The 27,441-nt window shown below is 45.1% G+C and overlaps 1 protein-coding gene across 1 annotated transcript in view; it reads right to left on the bottom strand.

Moving 5' to 3' along the window:
• Positions 1 to 27,441, bottom strand: part of map3k1 (mitogen-activated protein kinase kinase kinase 1, E3 ubiquitin protein ligase) — a 117,736-nt gene that overhangs the window by 33,781 nt on the left and 56,514 nt on the right. The window contains exons 3-9 of the mRNA XM_084325946.1: positions 25,476 to 25,745; positions 21,668 to 21,871; positions 17,346 to 17,462; positions 15,275 to 15,423; positions 12,747 to 12,868; positions 8,233 to 8,314; positions 4,123 to 4,597 (exon numbers count right to left, since the gene is read on the bottom strand). Of these exons, the coding sequence (XP_084182072.1) occupies positions 4,123 to 4,597; positions 8,233 to 8,314; positions 12,747 to 12,868; positions 15,275 to 15,423; positions 17,346 to 17,462; positions 21,668 to 21,871; positions 25,476 to 25,745 (1,419 nt within the window). The remainder of the gene's footprint in view (positions 1 to 4,122; positions 4,598 to 8,232; positions 8,315 to 12,746; positions 12,869 to 15,274; positions 15,424 to 17,345; positions 17,463 to 21,667; positions 21,872 to 25,475; positions 25,746 to 27,441) is intronic.

Here is a 27,441-nt window from a genome sequence, read left to right as displayed (position 1 = left end):
TGATGAATACCACTTTGTTCTACCGTCAATGCTTGTGCATGATTATCCATATATGGTCATGAAAGTGAGGAAACACCCCCCATGGGATGTGAAATAATGGACTGACCCGAGCGGAACTCTGAGAAACTCCACGGAGAATTCACTGCTGTCGAACCAAGAAGACACTATCGCGTATTATGGGATAAATAAAAGGCGGACTTGTAAACGGTGATGTCAGATATCAACGGCTCCCTAAGACCATTGCTGCAATTCTGCCTGGACAGCTCAAAATACTAAAAGACCGTTCGTTGACCACTGTTTGGCGTTGGTTGTGTGTCATTATAACCGTGCTGTAATATGAATGCCTTTATTAGTTGTGTTCGATGGCTATATGATTTTTAGAGGCATCTATTTTGTTGTCGGCTAATAAAGACCGCGCTGGAATATGACTGCCTTTTCCCGTGTTGTTTGATTAATACCCAGGGATTAAAGTTCTCCTCAATTTGATTCCAAATCGCGATGGATCTCCCGTCAATTTTCTACCTGCTGCATATGATTCCTAGAGGCATACTACAATCTATTTTGATGTCAGTATTGGGTAGCCTACATAAACAATAATACGAGAGCATAAAAGAACAATGAATCTTGTATGATGTATGATGTAGCAGATACGCCATGTGTAGCCTGCCTATATGTGATCAATACAAACATGAACTTGAATTCCATCATGTCTGTGTGTGGGTCACTGCGGGCATGGCCGCCTAGTTATAGTTGAAAGTGGGGGTGCAAGATTTTTTTTTTTTTAATATTTTTAATTTTTTTTGACAGGCAAGGTGTGGTTTGGAGGGGGTCCGGCACGACCCCCTCCATGGCAGATTTTTTTTTTATTTAATGAACCTGTACGTGCAATTTCCTGCAATATAGAGCCACCACTAGACCCCTGGCCCTTCTATCCTCTTTGTTTTACTGTGTCCTACCAGTTTTTATTACTTTCATTGCTTTATTATGTTTTTAATCCTATATCTTGCACCATACTGTTTGTTTTTGTTGCTTTCATTGCTTTGCTATGTTTTTTTTCTTTCTTTTAATCTTATACCTTGCCTCACACTAATTTGTTTTTATCAACTTGCTTGTGAAGCACTTTGGTGTCAGCTGCCGCTGCCTGGAAATGTGCTATACAAATAAAACTGACTTGACTTGACTTGACTTCAATCTTGACCAATAAAGCTGCTCTTTTCACTATAAAACTCAGTTTATATTGCAGTATGATAGCCAATTACTATAATAATAATATATTAATATATATATATACTGTATATACACTGTATATTGATTTTTCGCTCATTCATTTTTATTAAATCAATCTCCTTTCAAATAGGCCAAGTTTTAATAAGAAAGAGAAAAAGATATATTTCCATTACCTGTAAATCTTGTGTCTCTTCCTCTCCTTATCTGCCTCCTCCCTGAGTCTGCAGTGCACAATCATGACATCGATCTCAAAAAAAAAAAAAAGTATAAAAAAAAAAGTAAAAAAAAAAAAAGTATAAAAAAAAAAAAAAAAAAAAAATTGAGGCCCCTCGTCACTATAGGCCCACGGGCCGCGGCCGTCGTTAATCCGACCCTGCTCGTCTGCCATATAGATAGCGTTAACGTTTGCAAATAAAGTCAACGTCATCCAGCTCACACCACATATCTAGATAACGTTAGCTAGCGGCTAGCACTAAAGCTAACGCCAACCAGAGAGGGAAACGCTATTATTTATTCGAGGAAACCGTATGACCAGATCGCAATTCGGGACCGTGAAACACTTTTATTGTATTGCGTGGTAGAACCGTAGAAGTTCTACTACCACTCAATAGTAACTTATGTCTAACATAATCCTTTTATTTGAACAACTTACTGGAAAAGCCTGCCTGCCTGCCTGCCACCAATATTATGACACACTCTGTGCGCTTTGATACACTCAGCCTACCTGCAGCCAGACTGCAGCGCTGTGAGCCAAGGTCTACGCGCTGGAGATGGGAGGCACTGGATCAAACCATAATGGGGCAGGGGGGGGGGGGGGGGTTCGCAATCTTTGGAAACTTAAAAACTTGTTATTAAGTGTCATTGCGTATTATTAATTTGATTGAAATTACGTAGATAATATTTATATATTGGGGGGGGGGGGGATATTCAATGATCAAAAAGTGAGGGAGCAAAGAGACAAGCTTGCTCCCCCAAGTTCAATACTGGTAGAGCACCCGCTTCGCCTGCTCAATTACGTAGGCGCCTATGACTGCGGGAACTCACAAGGCTGTTGTCACAATGTAAATAAGAACGTGCACTGAAAAGTTACAGTATGTAGTTGGTTGATTATTTGTATGACAGTCAGTAAACCCTTGCAAAAAGTATCCGTTTTATTTAATGAATTGAAAACATTCAGCATCGCCTTCCTCCCGGCATCCAGCAATAACATGTATCAGGCAAATGCGCATCGCAACATTGACTGAGTGGAATCCCTTTCTATTCACATAACTGCATTTGTGATGGAGCTTTGACAGCTATACAGTAACAGTCTATTGCTCGATCCATCTCCAATATCACGATGGACCGTGCCGCGGTGGCAAAGACCCGAGGGTGGAGAGGATCTTGAATGAATTCCATCATCATATATGTTGTGTGTCTGTCCACTATGTTTGTTACTTTGTTATTCCCCCCCCCTATCTATGTAAAGCGACCTTGGGTCTCTTGAAAGGCGCTATATAAAATGAAGCTATTATTATTATTGTTATTATTATTATTATCATCATCAACATCTGTGCGGGAGCTCACAAATAGACTGTTAGTCTCAGTGAAGTTTCAACGGAGGTCATCTATTCTAACCAACAAATTGAAGTAGAAAGCATTTCGTGACCAATCTTATTTGGAAACATGACACACAAAATAATTTGCTTTTTATTTGAAACAATATCTAATCGCGTTTGGAGGTTGGTGTTTTGCGTCTGCCCCCCCGTGCCAACAAGCAGGCCAACCTCTTGTTCGCGTGTGAGCCCGTTATAATTACACTACTGTCGCTATTTTACAATGAACTATAATGAATTATGGGTCATACAGAAGTTGAACACTAATGCACGGAAGCTTATTTCCGCCTTGAAACTAATGCAGGACTGAGGAGTGCTTATGCGTAGTAACGATATTCTACCACTGGGCGCCAGGTACGCCTGGTCTGACCTGTGCGTAGACGTAAGCACGGAGTCAAGTTCAAATCGAAATTGATGAATCCCACTCTTTGCTTAGAAATGATCGTACGCACAGGGTAAGCACAGATCTGTGCGTAGAACACGTTGATGAATGAGGGGGGGGGGGGGGGGGGGGGTGGGAGAGTTGGGTCCAGCCCGCCACAGCCGTCTCCGACCGTACCCAAAACACAGGGAGGAGTTCAAAGTTCACCCAGATTAGCATTATGCATTTATTTACCCGGTAAGGGTAACGTTTTAGTGGGATCAGCGTAGGGCTGGGCGATATGGCCTAAAAATTAAATCTCCGATTTTTTCACACCACATCGATTTTTTTCTCTTAAAAACTAGAAACGCCAAGGAAATCATTCAAATAAGCTTTGTTTTTATTTGCCACAAAAATGATCAAACCAAGATGAATTTCCCTATTGGGATTTAAGTGCAAACCTAACTTTCACCAATCTTCACTTAAAAAAAAGATATATATATATAGGTTACTCTTGATCAAACAGAGATGATGGGATTAATAAAGTGCAAATCTAACTTTCACCAATTTAAACTGAAACAGAAAATAACAATTTAGTGTTTTTTTTATTTATATTATTTTTTAATATTCAGTCTTAACCCTTTCACTGCCACACGGCAGAAGGTTAACCCTTTACTATCACACAACCAACGGTTGCCCGTTTGTGAAAGGGTTAAACCTTCTGTGAATTGTCGCAGTGAAAGGGTTAACCGTTTTGGTAGTGCGGCAGTGAAAGGGTTAAGAACAGTGGACTATTCTAAAATGATTTTGGTCTGTCACGCACATCCCTACTTCAGGACAAACAACACCCCCGCCTCTCTGCAGAGGCCTGCTGCCCCCCGCGCAGAGCTGTCCGTCATCTACTGGACAATCACTAGTAATGGCTGTTAGTCGAGTCACCCAAGAGCCTCTCCTGGGGGCGCACGGGTCGTACCAAGAGCCTCTCCTGGGGCGCACGGGTCGTACCAAGAGCCTCTCCTGGGGGCGCACGGGTCGTACCAAGAGCCTCTCCTGGGGGCGCACGGGTCGTACCAAGAGCCTCTCCTGGGGGGCGCACGGGTCGTACCAAGAGCCTCTCCTGGGGGCGCACGGGTCGTACCAAGAGCCTCTCCTGGGGGCGCACGGGTCGTACCAAGAGCCTCTCCTGGGGGCGCACGGGTCGTACCAAGAGCCTCTCCTGGGGGCGCACGGGTCGTACCAAGAGCCTCTCCTGGGGGCGCACGGGTCGTACCAAGAGCCTCTCCTGGGGGCGCACGGGTCGTACCAAGAGCCTCTCCTGGGGCGCACGGGTCGTACCAAGAGCCTCTCCTGGGGGCGCACGGGTCGTACCAAGAGCCTCTCCTGGGGGGCGCACGGGTCGTACCAAGAGCCTCTCCTGGGGGCGCACGGGTCGTACCAACACACACCCAAGAGCCTTTCCTGGGGGGCGCACGGGTCGTACCAACACCAACACACACCCAAGAGCTGATGTTTCTAAGATGCATAGCGTGTCTTGTGCTGCTTCCTGTCTGCCAGACACCACTACCCCAACCCTTACCCCAGCAGCTAAGATACCAAACACTACCCCAACCCTTACCCCAGCAGCTAAGATACCAAACACCCCAACCCTTACCCCAGCAGCTAAGATGCCAAACACTACCCCAACCCTTACCCCAGCAGCTAAGATACCAAACACTACCCCAACCCTTACCCCAGCAGCTAAGATACCAAACACTACCCCAACCCTTACCCCAGCAGCTAAGATACCAAACACTACCCCAACCCTTACCCCAGCAGCTAAGATACCAAACACTACCCCAACCCTTACCCCAGCAGCTAAGATACCAAACACTACCCCAACCCTTACCCTAGCAGCTAAGATACCAAACACTACCCCAACCCTTACCCCAGCAGCTAAGATACCAAACACCCCAACCCTTACCCCAGCAGCTAAGATACCAAACACTACCCCAACCCTTACCCCAGCAGCTAAGATACCAAACACCCCAACCCTTACCCCAGCAGCTAAGATACCAAACACCACCCCAACCCTTACCCCAGCAGCTAAGATACCAAACACTACCCCACACGGCACGGTGGTGTAGTGGTTAACACTGTCGCCTCACAGCAAGAAGGTCCAGGGTTCGATTCCCGCTTGGGGACCAGGTTTCCATGATGCCAGGTACCCAGGTGGGGTATCTCCCAGGCCTTTCTGTGTGGAGTTTGCATGTTCTCCCCGTGCTCGCAAGGGTTTCCCCCCCGATAAGATAAACCCAATGGAAAAACATGCACAACAACAGATCGCTAACGCTGTGGTGTCCTTGACGAAGACGGACAGGAGCACTTGGATTGGTCCCCGGGGCGCGGCTCACGTTGACGCCCTATCTGCTCCCGGCTGCCCATGGGGGGAAGGACGACGGGATGGGTCAAGCGCAGAGACTCAATCGCATCGGCGACTGAGGAAAGACAATGCATGTGTGCGTGTGTGTATCCCGTGTGTGTGTGCCGCTCCAATTGCATGTCCAGTTCGTTGCATGCCGAATAAAGACCCCCCTAAAGAGGTCCTGCATTATATTATTATTAACCCTTACCCCAACAGCTAAGATACCAAACACTACCCCAACCCTTACCCCAGCAGCTAAGATACCAAACACTACCCCAACCCTTACCCCAGCAGCTAAGATACCAAACACCACCCCAACCCTTACCACAGCAGCTAAGATACCAAACACTACCCCAACCCTTACCCCAACAGCTAAGATACCAAACACTACCCCAACCCTTACCCCAGCAGCTAAGATACCAAACACCACCCCAACCCTTACCCCAGCAGCTAAGATACCAAACACTACCCCAACCCTTACCCCAGCAGCTAAGATACCAAACACTACCCCAACCCTTACCCCAGCAGCTAAGATACCAAACACTACCCCAACCCTTACCCCAGCAGCTAAGATACCAAACACCACCCCAACCCTTACCCCAGCAGCTAAGATACCAAACACTACCCCAACCCTTACCCCAACAGCTAAGATATCAAACACTACCCCAACCCTTACCCCAGCAGCTAAGATACCAAACACCACCCCAACCCTTACCCCAGCAGCTAAGATACCAAACACTACCCCAACCCTTACCCCAGCAGCTAAGATACCAAACACTACCCCAACCCTTACCCCAACAGCTAAGATACCAAACACCACCCCAACCCTTACCCCAGTGTTTCCAGGAGTGTTTTTAATTGACTGCCAAAAACGAGTAAACTTATTTATTTATTTTTTACAGTCAGCCGGACCTTCTTGTGTGATCCTGGTAGCTCTGAGTGAATTGGAATTGAAATGACGACCGAATCCTGATAGGTGGCAGTATTGCCTACCTTTTGAACTGGGCTAGTTTACTGTGGGGGGGGGGGGGTTGCTCACTCACTGCTGGCCAGATTAGTAGCCACTAGCCCCGGAACTGAGTTGAGAGCACTCCAGAGGCAACTAACCTTCGGCAATGGCGATCGCGAACTATTGGAGATTATTATGAAGAGGACAAAACGATCACACTTATGGATGATAAGGTGCGTTTTCACCAGACTATGTTGGATTCTAGTATTTTCAAACAGGCTGTTTGGATGTAATGCTAACGTTATCTGTTGGGTGCTGCCAGGGCCAACTAACGTTATTTATCTTTTTCACCCCTCCTCTTCCCCGTTTTTCTCCCCTCCCAATGTTAGTCGTTATGCCAATTCCCAATCCCCCTTCCTGGTCGCTGCGCACTCTACCCCCTACAGTCGGTCTGGGAGAGTGGAGGCTATCACATGCTTCCTCCGTCACATGTGTAGCCAATCAACCGCTTCTTTTCACCTGGCAGCGCGGACTCTCACTGAGAGGGTGTAACGTGTGGAAGGATCACACTACCCCCCTTAGATCCTTTACTCGCTGAGCAGGCGCCCCGACCGAACTGTAGGAGTCGCTGTTTACAACGACCAGGACCCACCCACCGGCTTTCCAACCCTCTAACACTGCCAATTGTGTTAGTACGACGGCCGGCCAAGCCGGAAGCAACGCAGAGAGCTGGGCTCGATACCAGTATCTCCTGCGTTGGTGGCGAGCGCCTTGCCCACTGCGCCACGCAGCCGCCCTATTGTTCCTGTTCTGACTCAAGACACTTCGGAGCAAGAGTGGACAGGGTCCACTTATAAAATCATAAAACATGCCTTTGTAATGATCCCAGAGTCAGAAAACGATTCCGAGAGGGACCCCCCCCCCCCCCCCCATGGTGGCTTTGTGAATAGAATCATTTTACTATGGTCATGTTACCTTTGACCTGGAAATAAAATAGGTAACAGGCGAGCAACAAGCACGAAATGTTCGAAAGGTTCGATCCCCGGGACCGGCAGGAACACCAACCGCTGAAGTGCCCTTGAGCAAGGCACTTAACCCCCAACTGCTCCAGTGGAGTTGCTCAGTGGCCAACGGCGTCAGACTGTGGTTGTACTGGGCGGCTCCCAGGTGTGAATGGAACCGTGTGAATGTGAAGCAGGGCGTTCCTGAAAAAGAGCATCTGTGCTCAGCGAACCTACCCTGGGTAAATAAAGGTTAAACAATATTCCAACTGCTGCCCTCTGGTCGAAGGTACAGATCCATCCAGTCCGGAACCAGCAGACTGACCAACAGCCTCTATCCACTGGCTGTCAGGCTGCTCAACGATCAACTTATATCTCGCGTTCCAGGAAACTAAACTGGATTATTTTGAAACAGGATGATATTTAAGGATGGGACAGTGCAGGAACGAAGGTATGTAGAAATAAACGGGTTGTTCCCTGTTGGGAGTATAAATATTTCCTTTCAAATTAGCCATACTATTGTCTCCATAGCTATAATATAGAATATGCGAAGGGCTTACAAACATCGTGAAAATGGTTATAAAAAAAAAAAAAAAAAAAAAAAAAAACGCTGGCGCCAGGGAGTACAGATGGAAAAACAGTGTGGCAGTCAAAGGGTTAAGAATGGCTCACAGTTGGGTGTAATTATTCATTATTACCTGTAGAAATCATGAGACTTCCACTTGGCTCGACACAAGGGGCAGATGAGCGTCTCGTGGTTCCGCCGGCATTCCTCTGCCCCTGGGGGGGGGGTAACAAGACAGGGTTATGAGACTGTTGAAACGGACACGTGGACACACACACACACACACACACTGCACTTGAGGACCGCAGAAATGCACTTGAGCAATCGACCGAGTAGAACTGCTCCTTCTTAGTTGATCCGATACACAAATCGTGCTAAATCATCAGTTATTTCTTTAATAAATCAGCACATCTCTGGGCATTAAGGTACTTTTCACAGATGTTATTTTGAAAGGTCATGTAAAGGGGGCCATGTGATACAGATGTAGTGTGTAAGTCCACAGTGTAAGTATGTATAGGCATATGTTATAAGACTTTCTTTTTCTCCATGCTCATCATTAGGACACAAATATCTTGCGTTTTTTTTATTTAGGGCCGTCAAAGTTAACGCTTTAACTTGAGATTAATTTAAATTATTTAAAGCATTAAAATTAATTAATCTAGATTCATCTATGGAGTGAAAAATCTTCAATTTTAGCGCCGCGGATATAAGAAAGAGGTTGATGGTTTTGTTGAACATTTGTATTTCACAGGAGAGAAACTGTATTCAAAGAAAGCTATTAAAATAGTCTTTGAATCTAAATATACTTTCTTTGTGTCGATTTTACATTAATTCCATGATTTTACTCAAGTAAATATCTGTTACAAGCTTCGGTAGAAAAATGCTATTTTTTTTATCTAGATTCATTTAGATTAATTACAGATAATTCTGAGATTAATTAGTAATTTTTTTTTATCTATTGACCGCACTAGTTTTATTATAAACTCGGTCTGTAATGAAAACACTGGATCATAAGAAGTCCTTCCGCACCGACGACGCTCATTCAAGGCCGAATGCAATCAGACAGCCGTGTTGACTTTCTACGTCGACAACACAAGCCTGTAGCTACGAGTTGACGAAAAGGGGACCCCTCCCTCACTGAGGAGCAGCCTCCACTAAAGGGGGACCCCTCCCTCACTGAGGAGCAGCCTCCACTAAAGGGGGACCCCTCCCTCACTGAGGAGCAGCCTCCACTAAAGGGGGACCCCTCCCTCACTGAGGAGCAGCCTCCACTAAAGGGGGACCCCTCCCTCACTGAGGAACAGCCTCCACTAAAGGGGGACCCCTCCCTCACTGAGGAACAGCCTCCACTAAAGGGGGACCCCTCCCTCACTGAGGAGCAGCCTCCACTAAAGGGGGACCCCTCCCTCACTGAGGAACAGCCTCCACTAAAGGGGGACCCCTCCCTCACTGAGGAGCAGCCTCCACTAAAGGGGGACCCCTCCCTCACTGAGGAACAGCCTCCACTAAAGGGGGACCCCTCCCTCACTGAGGAACAGCCTCCACTAAAGGGGGACCCCTCCCTCACTGAGGAACAGCCTCCACTAAAGGGGGACCCCTCCCTCACTGAGGAGCAGCCTCCACTAAAGGGGGACCCCTCCCTCACCGTAACACATACATCCATTCTCCCTCCATCTCTCGTGATCTTTGCCCTGAGGGCTCCTGGAGCGAGAGAGAGAGAGAGAGAGAGGAGAGAGAGAGAGAGAGAGAAATAAAGAGAGCGAGAGAAATAAAGAGAGCGAGAGAGAGAAATAAAGAGAGCGAGAGAAATAAAGAGAGCGAGAGAGAGAAAGAGAGAGAGAGAAATAAAGGAGAGAGAGAGCGAAATAAAGAGAGCGAGAGAGAGAAATAAAGAGCGAGAGAAAGAAAGAGAGAAATAGAGAGAGAGAGAGCGAGAGCGAAATAAAGAGAGCGAGAGAGAAATAAAGAGCGAGAGAGAGAAATAAAGAGCGAGAGAGAGAAATAAAGAGCGAGAGAAATAAAGAGAGTGAAATAAAGAGAGCAAGAAAGAAAGAGAGCGAGACTCGTCTCACCCAGAGCTCACTCACTAACTGTCAGGGGGCGCCCAGCCGGGAAGACAAGGGGCAGAGGAGGTGTGTGTGTGTGTTGTGTGTGGTTGTGTGTGTGTGTGTGTGTGTGTGTGTGTGTGTGTGTGTGTGTGTGTGTGTGTGTGTGTGTGTGTGTGTGTGTGTGTGGTGTGTGTGGTGTGTGTGTGGTGTGTGTGTGTGTGGTGTGTGGTGTGTGTGTGGTGTGTGTGTGTGTGTGTGTGTGTGTGTGGTGTGTGTGTGTGTGTGTGTGGTGTGGTGTGTGTGTGTGTGTGTGTGTGTGTGTGTGTGTGTGTGTGTGTGTGTGTGTGTGTGTGTGTGTGTGTGTGTGTGCGTGTGTGTGTGGTGTGTGGTGTGTGTGTGGTGTGTGTGTGTGTGTGTGTGTGTGTGTGTGTGTGTGTGTGTGTGTGTGTGTGTGTGTGTGTGTGGTGTGTGTGGTGTGTGTGGTGTGTGTGTGGTGTGTGTGTGTGTGGTGTGTGGTGTGTGTGTGGTGTGTGTGTGTGTGTGTGTGTGTGTGTGTGTGGTGTGGTGTGTGTGTGTGTGTGTGTGTGGTGTGTGTGTGTGTGTGTGTGTGTGTGTGTGTGTGTGGTGTGTGGTGTGTGTGTGGTATGTGTGTGTGTGTGTGTGTGTGTGTGGTGTGTGGTGTGTGTGTGGTGTGTGTGTGTGTGTGTGTGGTGTGTGTGTGTGTGTGTGCAAACACGTGCCTCCGACTCCAAAAACAGGGTCGACACATCGAGGCTCGTTGGAGACCGGGCCTCAATATTGAAATTCGACACCATTTTATTTGTATTACATTTATTATCACAGCTATCTCACCCCTCTCACCCCCCTCAGCCCCTCACCCCTCGCAGAGTTGGCGCCGGAGTAAACGTTGACGAGGTGTGACGTGCTTGTAAATGTATTTTGAGACAGAGCGGGCGTTGAAAATAAGACGGACTTTGAACTGAAAGCCGACGATGGAGAGAGAAGGTGACGGGCGGGTTTTATCCAGCGGTTCTTTAGGCTCAACAATGATATAACGATGTTAGCCTAATTTAACTCATTACTGTGATTTAGGCCTGTCCCCGACTAAGGATTTGTATAGTCAACTTTGATTGGCCAAAATGTGCAGATAGTGCCGCCTAAATGCAAAAAGAAAAAAAACTGTAAGTATTTATTATTATATATATATATATTTTTTTATCATTCCATTTGGGCTGTGGGGGGTGCTTAATGTCTGAAGGAGTCGAGGGAAGGCTTCTTGTCCTCTGAGAAAGCATGCAATTGGTCCACTGATGGATACATCTTGATATTTTGTCTAGTCTAGTGTGTTCATTAGATGGGTGAAATCCTCTTTCAGTGCCTCTGTGCCCGTTTTCTTAGGCAGTTAGCCTCACTGGTATGTGCACCATTAGCCTCTTTGCTTTTGGAAAGAATGAAAAGAAATATATAATAATAATATATCTTTTAGGGATGTCCGATATTAGCATTAAAATGTAATATCGGAAACTATCGGTATCGGTTAAAAAAAACGGAAAAAAAAACGTTTTTTTTTTTTTACACATTTATTTAACCTTTATTTACCCTGGCAAGCAAGTAAGAACAAATTCTTATTTTATTTATTGTCAAAAGTATGCATAATGTTGTGTTAATTCCACAACAAGAGATATGTAATATTAATTACATGAAATTATTCCGTTATTTATTCCGCGCATATATCGGTATCGGAAAAATTAAGAGTTGGACAATATCGGTATATCGGATATCGGTAAAAAAGCCAATATCGAACATCCCTAATATTTTTGTTTTGTTTTTGCATTCGACTAAGAGGTTGGCAGTCGACTGGCTCCTTTCGATCGATTAGTCTATTAGTCGAGGTCAGCCCTAGTGTGATTACAGTGGAACCCAGTACCACATAACCCTGGATTTATTAAGATGTACTTACAGACGGACATGTAGTGCTGAGTGGGAGAGCTGTACTTACAGATGGACATGCAGTGGTGGTGCAGCTGTACTTACAGATGGACATGTAGTGGTGGTGCAGCTTGTACTTACAGATGGACATGCAGTGGTGGTGCAGCTTGTACTTACAGATGGACATGCAGTGGTGGTGCAGCTTGTACTTACAGATGGACATGCAGTGGTGGTGCAGCTTGTACTTACAGATGGACATGCAGTGGTGGTGCAGCTTGTACTTACAGATGGACATGCAGTGGTGGTGCAGCTGTACTTACAGATGGACATGCAGTGGTGGTGCAGCTGTACTTACAGATGGACATGCAGTGATGGTGCAGCTGTACTTACAGATGGACATGCAGTGGTGGTGCAGCTGTACTTACAGATGGACATGCAGTGGTGGTGCAGCTGTACTTACAGATGGACATGCAGTGGTGGTGCAGCTGTACTTACAGATGGACATGCAGTGGTGGTGCAGCTGTACTTACAGATGGACATGCAGTGGTGGTGCAGCTGTACTTACAGATGGACATGCAGTGGTGGTGCAGCTGTACTTACAGATGGACATGCAGTGGTGGTGCAGCTGTACTTACAGATGGACATGCAGTGGTGGTGCAGCTGTACTTACAGATGGACATGCAGTGATGGTGCAGCTTGTTGCGACAGCCTTCCTCGCACACCGTCAGACTCTCCTCGTCCAACATGTCCAGCAGACAGATCGGACACATCTGCTCCTCCTCGTCCTTCAGACTGAGAAGACAAACACACCATGAGGGCGGGCGGAGACCAGGGACAGAAGGAAGAGGAGGAGAGGAGAGGTGAGGAGAGGTGAGGACAGGAGAGGACAGGAGAGGACAGGAGAGGACAGGAGAGGAGAGGACAGGAGAGGACAGGAGGAGAGGAGAGGAGAGGACAGGAGATGAGGAGAGGAGAGGAGAGGAGAGGTGAGAATGGAGAGAAGGAGAGGGGAGGGTAGGAGAGATGACGATGGAGGGAAGGAGAGGGGAGGGGAAGAGAGGAGAGATAAGGGTGGAGAGAAGGAGAAAAGAGGAGAGTAGGAGAGATACGGATGGAGAGAAGGAGAGGAGAAGAGAGGAGAGATAAGGATGGAGAGAAGAAGAGGAGAGATACGGATGGAGAGGAGGATGATAAGAGGGTAGGAGAGATAAGGATGGAGAGAAGGAGAGGAGAGATACGGATGGAGAGAAGGAGAGGAGAAGAGAAGGATGGATAGAAGAAGAGGATAGATAAGGATGGAGAGAAGAGGAGAGATAAGGATTGAGAGGAGGATAAGAGGGTAGGAGAGATAAGGATGGAGAGAAGGAGAGGAGAGATACGGATGGAGAGAAGGAGAAGAGAGGAGAGATAAGGATGGATAGAAGAAGAAGAGATACGGATGGAGAGAAGAAGAGGAGAGATAAGGATGGAGAGAAGAAGAGGAGAGATAAGGATGGAGAGGAGGAGAGGAGAGATACGGATGGAGAGAAGAAGAGAGGAGACATAAGGATGGATAGAAGAAGAGGAGCGATAAGGATGGAGAGAAGGAGAGGAGAGATAAGGATGGAGAGAAGGAGAGGAGAGATAAGGATGGAGAGGAGGATAAGAGGGTAGGAGAAATAAGGATGGAGAGAAGGAGAGGAGAGATACGGATGGAGAGAAGAAGAGAGGAGGAAGAGAGGAGACATAAGGATGGATAGAAGAAGAGGAGAGATAAGGATGGAGAGAAGGAGAGGAGAGATAAGGATGGAGAGAAGAAGAGGAGAGATAAGGATGGAGAGAAGGACAGAAGAGATAAGGATGGAGAGGAGGATAAGAGGGTAGGAGAGATAAGGATGGAGAGAAGGAGGAGAGAAGGATGGAGAGAAGAAGAGGAGAGATAAGGAGGAGAGAAGGATGGAGAGAAGAAGAGGAGAGATAAGGATGGAGAGAAGGAGAAGAGGAGAGATAAGGATGGAGAGAAGGAGAGGAGGAGAAGAGAGTAGTTATTATAGCAGGTTCACGCCTCATTACTCCTAAATCTAAATTTGCTAAATCTGAAGTGATCCTTTAATTAAGTTGGTCTTGGCTTGTGATTCCTCACAGGCATATTGGACAGTAAGAGATGAATCCAATATACAACTTTATCATGCCGTACATACAAGGCTATCTTGCCTAACAGTTTTAAATGTTACTTGTCCTTTCGGACAAGTTACGTTTTTGTAGGTTTTTATTGATTTCTGCTACCGGGCCGTCCGGTAGAGAGAGGAGGAATGGGAGAGAGAGAGAGAGAGAGATAGAGAGAGAGAGAGAGGTAGAGAGAGGAGGAATGGGAGAGAGACCGGGGAAGACATTCGGCAAAGATCACCGGGTCCGGGAGTCGAACCCGGGTCGGCCGTGTTGCACCGTAGTGCTGTATGCAGTGCGCCACTCGGGCGCCCCTTGCCGTAACAGTTTTAACAAGAAGTGTACTTGTGTGTAAGTGTGTGTGTGTGTGTGTGTGTGACAAGTAAAAGTAAATAAAAAGTGTGTCATGGCAGAGGCCGACCTGCTCTTGTTGCTGGAGGTGGTGGAGATGCGTGTGTGTGTGTGTGTGTGTGTGTGTGTGTGTGTGTGTGTGTGTGTGTGTGTGTGTACCTGCTCTCGGTGCTGGAGGTGGTGGAGGTGCGTGTGTGTGTACCTGCTCTCGGTGCTGGAGGTGGTGGAGGTGCGTGTGTGTGTACCTGCTCTCGGTGCTGGAGGTGGTGGAGGTGTGTGTGTGTGTGTGTACCTGCTCTCGGTGCTGGAGGTGGTGGAGGTGTGTGTGTGTGTGTGTACCTGCTCTCGGTGCTGGAGGTGGTGGAGGTGCGTGTGTGTGTGTGTGTACCTGCTCTCGGTGCTGGAGGTGGTGGAGGTGTGTGTGTGTGTACCTGCTCTCGGTGCTGGAGGTGGTGGAGGTGCGTGTGTGTGTGTACCTGCTCTCGGTGCTGGAGGTGGTGGAGGTGCGTGTGTGTGTGTACCTGCTCTCGGTGCTGGAGGTGGTGGAGGTGCGTGTGTGTGTGTACCTGCTCTCGGTGCTGGAGGTGGTGGAGGTGCGTGTGTGTGTGTACCTGCTCTCGGTGCTGGAGGTGGTGGAGGTGCGTGTGTGTGCGTGTGTACCTGCTCTCGGTGCTGGAGGTGTGTGTGTGTGTGCGTGTGTACCTGCTCTCGGTGCTGGAGGTGGTGGAGGTGGAGGGGCAGGCTGTGAGGGAGCTGGACATGCGGGAGACGAACTTCTGGATGGTGTTCCTGGAGGGGGCCTTGATGCGCGAGCTGCGTCGGTTGTGGTACTTCTGGAACAAGCTCTCCACCTGGAGGAGTGCAGGGGTAAGACAAGATAAGATATTCCTTTATTGATCCCCTTGGGGGAAATTCAGGCATCATAGCAGCATGGGGGAGGGGAGGTACAGGTAGTAAAAATATGCAGTGTAAACAATATAACCAGTCAACAAGTTAGAACCTGCTCCCTGATCCCTACCCTTTGACCCCTGACTGGACTAGAAAATACACCATCCCTACCCTTTGACCCCTGACTGGACTAGAGAATACACCATCCCTACCCTTTGACCCCTGACTGGACTAGAGAATACACCATCCCTACCCTTTGACCCCTGACTGGACTAGAGAATACACCATTCCTACCCTTTGACCCCTGACTGGACTAGAGAATACACCATCCCTACCCTTTGACCCCTGACTGGACTAGAGAATACACCATCCCTACCCTTTGACCCCTGACTGGACTAGAGAATACACCATTCCTACCCTTTGACCCCTGACTGGACTAGAGAATACACCATCCCTACCCTTTGACCCCTGACTGGACTAGAAAATACACCAACGTGCAAAAGTGAACTGCTGTGAACATTCACATTGCTGTAACATTGCTACACTGGGGGTTTGAATGGCTTCCATTGGTCTTGTGGTCATGAGTCAAATCCTTAAAAAGGACCAATTAAACGTTCAGTTCAAATGAAAAAAATACCAATGTTTGAGTTGCAGGATTGACTTAAATCAATGGTGAACACTAGATGTGACTTAATCGACGGTGAACACTAGATGTGACTTAATCAACGCAAAAACAATCATAAGTTAGCCAGACATCCCTGATTCTCAATTGACTTAAGCGTTGAATAAACGCTGCTTTAACCCTTTCAGTGTCATTCACGTGTTAACACGTTTCTGGGTCGTTTTAAATTTTTTATGATTTTAATACCATATTCAATGTCAGGGAGCTGTATGTTGCCTGTAAAAGACATACTGGGACTCCGAAGGTGCAGTATCGGCCGCATCCTATCAGGTGGCGGTATCGAGCACCCTTTGAAACATTGCGTCTTGGGCTGTGAGTCGATTATATGGGTCCGGGCGGACTTTTCTTTGTCGGGCAAGTGAAGCGGTTGTCCCGATCGGGTTGAGAAGAATCAAGTACTCCCGATCCGTGTTTTGTGATGGATTATGTTGGCGACACAATGGACATAATTACTTGGAATGGCGGACAGATAATTGGAATATTCTTTTTGGGGCACATCCTAGTCAAGGTAAGGGCTATATGATATCAATCTTGCGTTGATCCGAGCATGCCTTCATTGTGATCCGAAAGTATTACTGTAACGTTACTCCACAATGTATGCCATTGGTGGCGATCAGAGCATCAAAAACGACCCCCCTTTCATGCATTCATGATGGAACATAATACCTATCATATGCATTTGATTTTTTTATTGTAGTGTGTGTAGGGACGAAATGCCAATGCATTTAGTATAATACACGTTGCATGCTATTACCAGCCTCCCAGGAATTACCCTAGACCACTCTAAAACCATACTTATATTCACCACGGTATAAAATGGGAACATATGGATGGAAAAATTATTTCTTTTTTGCATCTTGAGCGGAAGAAACTCTGTGTCAAATGACCATAGTATTGTATCCATAGCTATAATATAGAATATAGTTATAGCTCTACAAACAAGGTGAAGGACTCCATTAGTTTAATGCTGGCACTGAATAGATGGGCCCCGGAAACAACGTGGCACCCACTGGTACTGGATGTTCCCTTGTGGGGAGAGCAGTGACCTCACAGTTCTTTAAGGTTCTTTAAGGTTACTGGACGGCAGTGACCTCACAGTTCTTTAAGGTTCTTTAAGGTTACTGGACGTTCCCTTGTGGGGAGAGAGGTGACCTCACAGTTCTTTAAGGTTACTGGACGTTGCCTTGTGGGGAGAGCGGTTACCTCAAAGTTCTTGAGCGTCTTCCTCCACAGCAGGGGGTCGGAGGCCTCCAGCTGGAAGACCCTGAGCATGACGAACAGGACGTGGATACAGAAGGCCCCTCGACCACAGCTACATGTCTACAGGAGGAAGAGGAGGAGGAGGGGGGGGAGGAGGAGGAGCAGGAGGAAGAGGAGGCAGAGAAGGAGGAGCAGGAGGAAGAGGAGGATGAGCATGAGGAGGAGGAGAAGGCAGAGAAGGAGGTGCAGGAGGAAGATAAGGCAGAGAAGGAGGAGCAGGAGGAAGAGGAGGAGGATGGAGGAGCAGGAGGAAGAGGAGGAGGAGCAGGAGGAAGAGGAGGAGGAAGGGGAGGAGGAGCAGGAGGAAAAGGAGGAGGAGCAAGGGGAATGAGGAGGAGAAGGAGCAGGAAGAGGAGGAGCAGGAGGAAGAGGAGGAGGAGCAGGAGGAGGAGAAAATAGAGGACGAGAAGAAGAAAAAGAAAAGAGTGTGTTTGTCACAAATGTCTCCACGTATATGAATACATAAAAGACACGATCAAATTTGAGACACAAACACAACAATCTCTCTCACACACAAACACAACACTCTCTCTCACACACAAACACAACACTCTCTCTCACACACAAACACAACACTCTCTCTCACACACAAACACAACACTCTCTCTCACACACAAACACAACATGGCACAATACTCTATCCGTTCACATTTGAACCGGCACCAGTTCCTGGAATTCTGGATCGGTACCCAGCGGTACCTTTTTTCGGTACTTAAGTCGCATGATCACGCATTATGTTTGTAAATGTTTAAATATCGACATTATCTGGCCATCCTCAGTAAATATTATCAAACCCTCTCGTCTAGTATATTACACTCTTATACTAAACATGTAAAAGGTACCGAAATCTGGTACCGATTAAACTAGTGTGAATCGGTACTCTGTAGTACCGATGTAATTCGGTCAGTACCCTTAGCCTGTTAAGCCCTATTTTCTGAAAATCTGCCAAAAAATACATACCTAAGTAAATGGAAGATTGCTCCACTTCTACAAGGACCATTTGCATGTTCTTGGTATCTAGGGACATCTCTGGATCTCAGGGAATGTATTCCCAGTGTCAGAAATATTGTGTCTGTTACTAGGCTTGAGTAAATTGTGATGAAACAAAGGAGAATATAAATTATGATTTTTCTTTGCATTTTTGACAGTGAATAACACCATGCTAAGAATTACCAGACATGAAAAACTGCCACCGAGCTCGTTCAGCACCTTCTTGAGATCACGTGTACAAAAAATCTAAGGAAATGAATAAAGGGAAGATGATTAAACAGAAGGTTTTGTAGATACAGTACTGAATTATGCCATCGGGACACATGCAATTTGAAATATTATTATAGAATATAGAATATCAGGCATATAAATGACCTTATTATAGCCAACTTGCACATCTATGGATCGGGCCAAATCTACTCTTTCCAATGCCAGAGTTCAATTTGGATTTAGTATCACCAGGCGTGCAGGAAGAACCGAGAATGAAATCTATTGTATGTACATTCTTGGATGCCCTCTCCTCATATGACTACAACACTTTTAGTGACGCCAATTGCTGTTGTGACATGGTTAGGGTCTTTACTCTTGGATACATTTGGGGGGGGGAAGAAATGCAACATTATGTCATACAGTCTAGAGAGATTGATTTATGATGTGATGTCATATGCGGACCGCACAGGCTAAAGAGGTTAAAAGTACAGAGTTCGGTACCCAACTCTATCTCTATCTTTCAGTCATATTTCTCTCTCGCACACAAACACAGCGCTTTTATCTGTATCCTTCAGTCCAATTCAAATACGTCACCCACACATACAACATGCCCGGAGCCGTCTGCCTCTTGGCCAGAGGGGCACCGGAGCACAGAGTGTGGCATAACTCCAGCCACAGGGGGTTTTAAAAATCTTTTAGCAGCCGCTACCGATGCCCAGACAGTTTCTGCTCGATTGAAAACCCTCAGGATCAACAGAGCGAGCGAGTGAATGTACAAGTAAGTAAGGCGAGATCAAAGTTTTGTTACAGGGAACGCAGTTCAGTGAGAGTGGGAGTCTCTGGCGCCAAGTGGCCGAGGTTCCATCTCTCCTGTCAGTTTAAACCACTACCGCTTAAGGGCTTGTGTCCACAGCGGACGTTTTATGAGTTGTCAGCTCCTTTCTGTCATTCATTTCTATGCTACAGACGCGACAGGCGCGCTCCTTTTCCCAGCGCCGCGCCTCGCGTTTTAGCGCTCTCGGCGGCTAGCGTTTTTGGGCGGAGCGCTCCCAGTGCCTAAAGTTGAAAATAGTTCAACTTTTGGAGAGGAGCGCCGGTCATCAAGGTAACTTTTTTCGACCGACCAATCAACATCAAGGAAGTGGCAGAGCCGCGGCATATTTTATTTTATAAATATTTTATATATTCATTAAAGAAAGTTGATTTAATAAAAAGAAGACTAATTTAATCAGATTAATCACTGTATTCTAATTGAGGATTTAGTTTGAGTATATATAAAAAATTATTTAATATTTTTTTGGATTATGTCATAAAATATGACGACAGACATTCAAGGCTTCTTTGGAATTCTTCAATAGAAGCTTCGAATGTTAAAAAATGACATTCGGTACAGCCCTACAACGTTCCCTAATAAAGTACCACTATAGGCTGAACGCTCGCTAATAAAGTGCCACTATAGGCTGAACGTTCCCTAATAAAGTGCCACTATAGGCTGAACGTTCCCTAATAAAGTGCCACTATAGGCTGCACGTTCCCTAATAAAGTGCCACTATAGGCTGCACGTTCCCTAATAAAGTGCCACTATAGGCTGCACGTTCCCTAATAAAGTGCCACTATAGGCTGCACGTTCCCTAATAAAGTGCCACTATAGGCTGCACGTTCCCTAATAAAGTGCCACTATAGGCTGCACGTTCCCTAATAAAGTGCCACTATAGGCTGCACGTTCCCTAATAAAGTGCCACTATAGGCTGCACGTTCCCTAATAAAGTGCCACTATAAGCTGAACGTTCCCTAATAAAGTGCCACTATAGGCTGCACGTTCCCTAATAAAGTGCCACTATAGGCTGAACGTTCCCTAATAAAGTGCCACTATAGGCTGCACGTTCCCTAATAAAGTGCCACTATAGGCTGCACGTTCCCTAATAAAGTGCCACTATAGGCTGCACGTTCCCTAATAAAGTGCCACTATAGGCTGCACGTTCCCTAATAAAGTGCCACTATAAGCTGAACGTTCCCTAATAAAGTGCCACTATAGGCTGCACGTTCCCTAATAAAGTGCCACTATAGGCTGAACGTTCCCTAATAAAGTGCCACTATAGGCTGAACGTTCCCTAATAAAGTGCCACTATAGGCTGCACGTTCCCTAATAAAGTGCCACTATAGGCTGCACGTTCCCTAATAAAGTGCCACTATAGGCTGCACGTTCCCTAATAAAGTGCCACTATAAGCTGAACGTTCCCTAATAAAGTGCCACTATAGGCTGAACGTTCCCTAATAAAGTGCCACTATAGGCTGCACGTTCCCTAATAAAGTGCCACTATAGGCTGAACGTTCCCTAATAAAGTGCCACTATAGGCTGCACGTTCCCTAATAAAGTGCCACTATAGGCTGAACAGACCGACCCCGTAGACCTCGGCTAGGATCTAAAGTGGCCGGGTGATAAATAAAGACTTAATGCCACTGTTCTCTCTCATAGGCAAGACTGAGTGACTGCAAGGTATTTGAACACACACTACTGTAAGTAGGGCTGGGTACCGTGCACACCTGTGAATCGACACCGGTACCCTTTTTCGGTACTTTAGTCTCAAAATCTTTTATCTACCTACCTCAGTTGTAAAAGATTTGTCCAAACTTCAAATGATTTATTATCATTATAATTTATTTAGAACAATTTGTTAATATATATAATATATAATATTGCGGCGAGCATAGTCTGCATCAAGCTTTGTAAAGTGTAACCACACTTGCGACAGTTTTCGGCTTGCCCCGACTGCTTTGTTGTTGAATCGTAATAAATAATAAATAAAATCCTAGGTGAGCGTGTATTGTTGACGTGAACGTGCGGCACACTTCATAGGTTTTGTTTTGCGGTAAACGAAACGCTGACGTTAAAAAAAAAAAATAATAATAATAATAATAATATATATATATATACCGTAGTAAGGGTATCAGTACCGACGTGATTCCGGATTCGGTACCCATCCCTAACTGTAAGTAATACTCTAATGTACAGAGTGCGTCGTTGCAGAGCGTAATGGGTTTGGGCCGGTTGGGTTCCTCTTTACCTGTGGGCCAATGAACACGCGGTACTTGTTGTCGGGGCTGTCTCCGCCAATGAGGAAGGAGTTGGGGCCGATCTGCTGCAGCAGGTAGAGGCGGGCCCTCATCACCTTGTTGACACGGCGACCGGTCTCCTCGGGGCTGTAGGGCGAGAAGCCGTCGGGGGAGGGGGCCCTCCGGGGCGGGGTCACTCTGCCGCTACTCTGGAACTAAAGCCACAACAACAACAACAACAACAACACATGACGTTAGCGACGAATGAATGAATGAATGAACCCTTTCACTGCCACACTACCAAACGGTTAACCCTTTCACTGCGACAATACACATACGGTTAACCCTTTCAATGCCACACAACAGCAGGTTAACCCTTTCACTGCCACACTACAGAAGGTTAACCTTCTGTAGTGTGGCAGTGAAAGGGTTAATGAATAGTTTATTTCGGTCTTTGTTTACAACAAATCAAAAACACACTTGTGTGGACTTACAAAAACACAAAAATCACTCCCACACAAAATCCAAACTCAATGACCGAAAAAAGGAATAGGCTGAAGCACATGCTTATTTTTTTGCCTATCCTTTACAATTCTTAAAAACAAAATATATTTTAATAAAAAAATATATAAAAATCTTAAAATATGCTGAAAGATAAAAGAAAAAAAAAGAAAAAATATGTTTTACTCAAAACGGTACTCCTGAATTTTCTTTACTTTTTAAATCTCCCCTGAGAAGTACACAACTTCAACCCGTTTTTACATTTTTTTTTTTTTACATGTTTTAAGAATACATAACCCTCTTAAATGATACTTTCCTTCTCTTGGTTTAAAGAGACATTGAATACAAACTGGTAGGCTTTGCTCTTAGCACGAAATGTCCAAAGTTTTTATGTACACCATATCTACACATTTCAGATCACATCGGCTACGGGGAACAGTGTGGTGTCGCACACCTTTTCATGGGATGCAAACTACAGAGAGAGTATGGCGTCGTACTTATCTAGTCCGTCAGTGCTTTACATGTGAACTCAAAAGACCCCCAGAGAGAGAGAGAGAGAGAGTGAGTAGGTCCCATTTTTAATGGACCATTAGCAGGAAGGGTTTGACTGCTCACCCGTGACTAGGGTTTCAGACTTTCAGTAATACCAATCTGCCCAGTGCCCAGTGCACTCTGGAACACGTAACTGCCAATACAGAGAGGCCATCCGATACATTGACATTGTGGTATAGATTTAGACAATAAAAAAAAAAGCTGTAAGTGCTTTTTGTCTTTATTAAAATAAGTGGTCTACATGTTAGAATAATATCTATACACTCTGACAGACATCACTGTGTCTGGTCATTAACATGGGTCTCCCAGTCCCTCCACTCTGCAGTAAACAGCCATCAGTGATATAGAGTGTCTGGTCAGTAACATGGGTCTCCCAGTCCCTCCACTCTGCAGTAAACAGCCATCAGTGATATAGAGTGTCTGGTCAGTAACATGGGTCTCCCAGTCCCTCCACTCTGCAGTAAACAGCCATCAGTGATATAGAGTGTCTGGTCAGTAACATGGGTCTCCCAGTCCCTCCACTCTGCAGTAAACAGTCATCACTGATATAGAGTGTCTGGTCAGTAACATGGGTCTCCCAGTCCCTCCACTCTGCAGTTAAAATACATTTCCTGGTATCCCGTTCTCACTTTATCCAATCAGGGAGAACTTCACACTGCAAACATGGTCTGACAAAAAAATTGGCTCGACATGATTTCTTGAAATAAGTAAGAATATCTAGGGTTCCCTCTCCTGATTGGATAAAGTGGGAACGGGATACCAGGACATTTATTTTCCTTTTACTGCAGAGCGGAGGGACTGGGAGACCCATGTTACTGACCAGACACTATATCAGTGATGACTGTTTACTGCAGAGTGGAGGGACTGGGAGACTCATGTTACTGACCAGACACTCTATATCAGTGATGACTGTCAGAATGTAGAGCTACTTAACACTTATTTTAACAAAAGCTTTAATTTGGGTTCATTAGTGATATAATCCACCAGGTTATTAAGCTTTTCTCTCTGTGTCCAATTCTAGTGTTGAGGAAATTATCAAGATAAAATATATCTCTTCCTGTAGTCTAATATCAGCATTATATATCTATGATATCTCTTCCTGTAGTCTAATATCAGCATGCTATATATGATATCTCTTCCTGTAGTCTGATATCAGCATGATATCTCTTCCTGTAGTCTGATATCAGCATTATATATCTATGATATCTCTTCCTGTAGTCTAATATCAGCATGCTATATATGATATCTCTTCCTGTAGTCTGATATCAGCATGATATCTCTTCCTGTAGTCTAATATCAGCATTATATATCTATGATATCTCTTCCTGTAGTCTAATATCAGCATGCTATATATGATATCTCTTCCTGTAGTCTGATATCAGCATGATATCTCTTCCTGTAGTCTGATATCAGCATTATATATCTATGATATCTCTTCCTGTAGTCTAATATCAGCATGCTATATATGATATCTCTTCCTGTAGTCTGATATCAGCATGATATCTCTTCCTGTAGTCTGATATCAGCATTATATATCTATGATATCTCTTCCTGTAGTCTAATATCAGCATGCTATATATGATATCTCTTCCTGTAGTCTGATATCAGCATGATATCTCTTCCTGTAGTCTGATATCAGCATTATATATCTATGATATCTCTTCCTGTAGTCTAATATCAGCATGCTATATATGATATCTCTTCCTGTAGTCTGATATCAGCATGATATCTCTTCCTGTAGTCTGATATCAGCATTATATATCTATGATATCTCTTCCTGTAGTCTAATATCAGCATGCTATATATGATATCTCTTCCTGTAGTCTGATATCAGCATGATATCTCTTCCTGTAGTCTGATATCAGCATTATATATCTATGATATCTCTTCCTGTAGTCTAATATCAGCATGCTATATATGATATCTCTTCCTGTAGTCTGATATCAGCATGATATCTCTTCCTGTAGTCTGATATCAGCATTATATATCTATGATATCTCTTCCTGTAGTCTAATATCAGCATGCTATATATGATATCTCTTCCTGTAGTCTGATATCAGCATGATATCTCTTCCTGTAGTCTAATATCAGCATGATATAGGGCTGGGCGATATGGCCAAAAATGATATCACGATAACGATATGATAATGTTATCATATCACTCTATATCGATAATTATCGATATTGTTATAAGTTTAAAAAAAAAAAAAAATTGAACAACAGATTTATGTTTATTTTGCAGCAATTCTTTGTCGTTGCCGCCATCTTTAGTGTTACATCCCCTCACACTCCAGTTCTCAGGCTGCAGCTGGTTTGAAAGTGAAAGTAAACCGGCTTCTCTGCTGGCTGTGGCTCCAGGGGAGTTGAACAGTTCTGGCTCTGCTAGTTTATTTTCTATCTTTTTGGGCTTTTTTGGTGGACAAACCACCGCACATGTGCACCGTGACTCGTGACTCGTGACTAGCTCTGCTAGCACACATAGCCTACTGTGTACAGACGGTTTCAGACTGTATTTTAAATTAGAAAACAAACAAAATAAATGGACAAGAGAAAAATAAATGTTCATTGGACAAGCAAAGCCATTACTTTAAGTTGCAGGCAAGAAAGACAAGTCTGTCCACCGTCTCTGGTTTTTATTGATATTTTTTTTTATATTATCGATCGATATCTATTGTTAAAATATATCGCGATAATTATCGTTATCGTTTTATCGCCCAGCCCTAGCATGATATCTATGATACCAGTGTCTTTGATGTGGTGACTCACAGGTACGGGGGAAGCTCTCTTCCTGCGCACACCAGGCGACTCAGGCTTCCCACAGGGCCTGGAGGAGGAGGACGAGGAGGAGGAGGGGCCGGGCGACTCTGGCTTCCCACAGGCCCGGCCGGAGGACGCGGAGGAGGAGGAGGGGCTGGGGGAGGGGCTGCGGCGGCCGCGGCTCTGGGAGGAAGCGCTCGATTGGGTGTCCGATCCCAGCTCCGCCCCCTGCCGGCCCGCCTCACTCCCGTCCGGCCTCAGGGGGATGGGCTTCACAACCTGCGGGAGGACAGAGGGGTCAAGGGTCAGACTGATGGTACCAACACTTTACTGTGAGACTAGAACAGACTGATAGCAACACTTTACTGTGAGACTAGAACAGACTGATAGCAACACTTTACTGTGAGACTAGAACAGACTGATAGTAACACTTTACTGTGAGACTAGAACAGACTGATAGTAACACTTTACTGTGAGACTAGAACAGACTGATAGCAACACTTTACTGTGAGACTAGAACAGACTGATAGCAACACTTTACTGTGAGACTAGAACAGACTGATAGTAACACTTTACTGTGAGACTAGAACAGACTGATAGCAACACTTTACTATGAGACTAGAACAGACTGATAGTAACTTTACTGTGAGACTAGAACAGACTGATAGTAACTTTACTGTGAGACTAGAACAGACTGATAGTAACACTTTACTATGAGACTAGAACAGACTGATAGTAACACTTTACTGTGAGACTAGAACAGACTGATAGTAACACTTTACTATGAGACTAGAACAGACTGATAGCAACACTTTACTCTGAGACTAGAACAGACTGATAGCAACACTTTACTGTGAGACTAGAACAGACTGATAGTAACACTTTACTATGAGACTAGAACAGACTGATAGCAACACTTTACTCTGAGACTAGAACAGACTGATAGTAACACTTTACTGTGAGACTAGAACAGACTGATAGTAACACTTTACTATGAGACTAGAACAGACTGATAGTAACACTTTACTGTGAGACTAGAACAGACTGATAGTAACTTTACTGTGAGACTAGAACAGACTGATAGCAACACTTTACTCTGAGACTAGAACAGACTGATAGCAACACTTTACTATGAGACTAGAACAGACTGATAGTAACTTTACTATGAGACTAGAACAGACTGATAGTAACACTTTACTGTGAGACTAGAACAGACTGATAGTAACTTTACTGTGAGACTAGAACAGACTGATAGTAACTTTACTGTGAGACTAGAACAGACTGATAGCAACACTTTACTGTGAGACTAGAACAGACTGATAGTAACACTTTACTCTGAGACTAGAACAGACTGATAGCAACACTTTACTCTGAGACTAGAACAGACTGATAGCAACACTTTACTGTGAGACTAGAACAGACTGATAGTAACACTTTACTGTGAGACTAGAACAGACTGATAGTAACACTTTACTGTGAGACTAGAACAGACTGATAGTAACTTTACTGTGAGACTAGAACAGACTGATAGTAACTTTACTGTGAGACTAGAACAGACTGATAGTAACTTTACTGTGAGACTAGAACAGACTGATAGTAACACTTTACTATGAGACTAGAACAGACTGATAGTAACACTTTACTGTGAGACTAGAACAGACTGATAGTAACACTTTACTATGAGACTAGAACAGACTGATAGCAACACTTTACTCTGAGACTAGAACAGACTGATAGCAACACTTTACTGTGAGACTAGAACAGACTGATAGTAACACTTTACTATGAGACTAGAACAGACTGATAGCAACACTTTACTCTGAGACTAGAACAGACTGATAGTAACACTTTACTGTGAGACTAGAACAGACTGATAGTAACTTTACTGTGAGACTAGAACAGACTGATAGCAACACTTTACTCTGAGACTAGAACAGACTGATAGCAACACTTTACTATGAGACTAGAACAGACT

Source organism: Notolepis coatsorum (assembly GCF_963971535.1).
Source record: "Notolepis coatsorum genome assembly, chromosome: 12".
Taxonomy (NCBI): Eukaryota; Metazoa; Chordata; class Actinopteri; order Aulopiformes; family Paralepididae; genus Notolepis; species Notolepis coatsorum.
The sequence above is the reverse complement of the archived record's forward strand: the minus strand, read 5'-3'. Positions and strand labels throughout refer to the sequence as shown.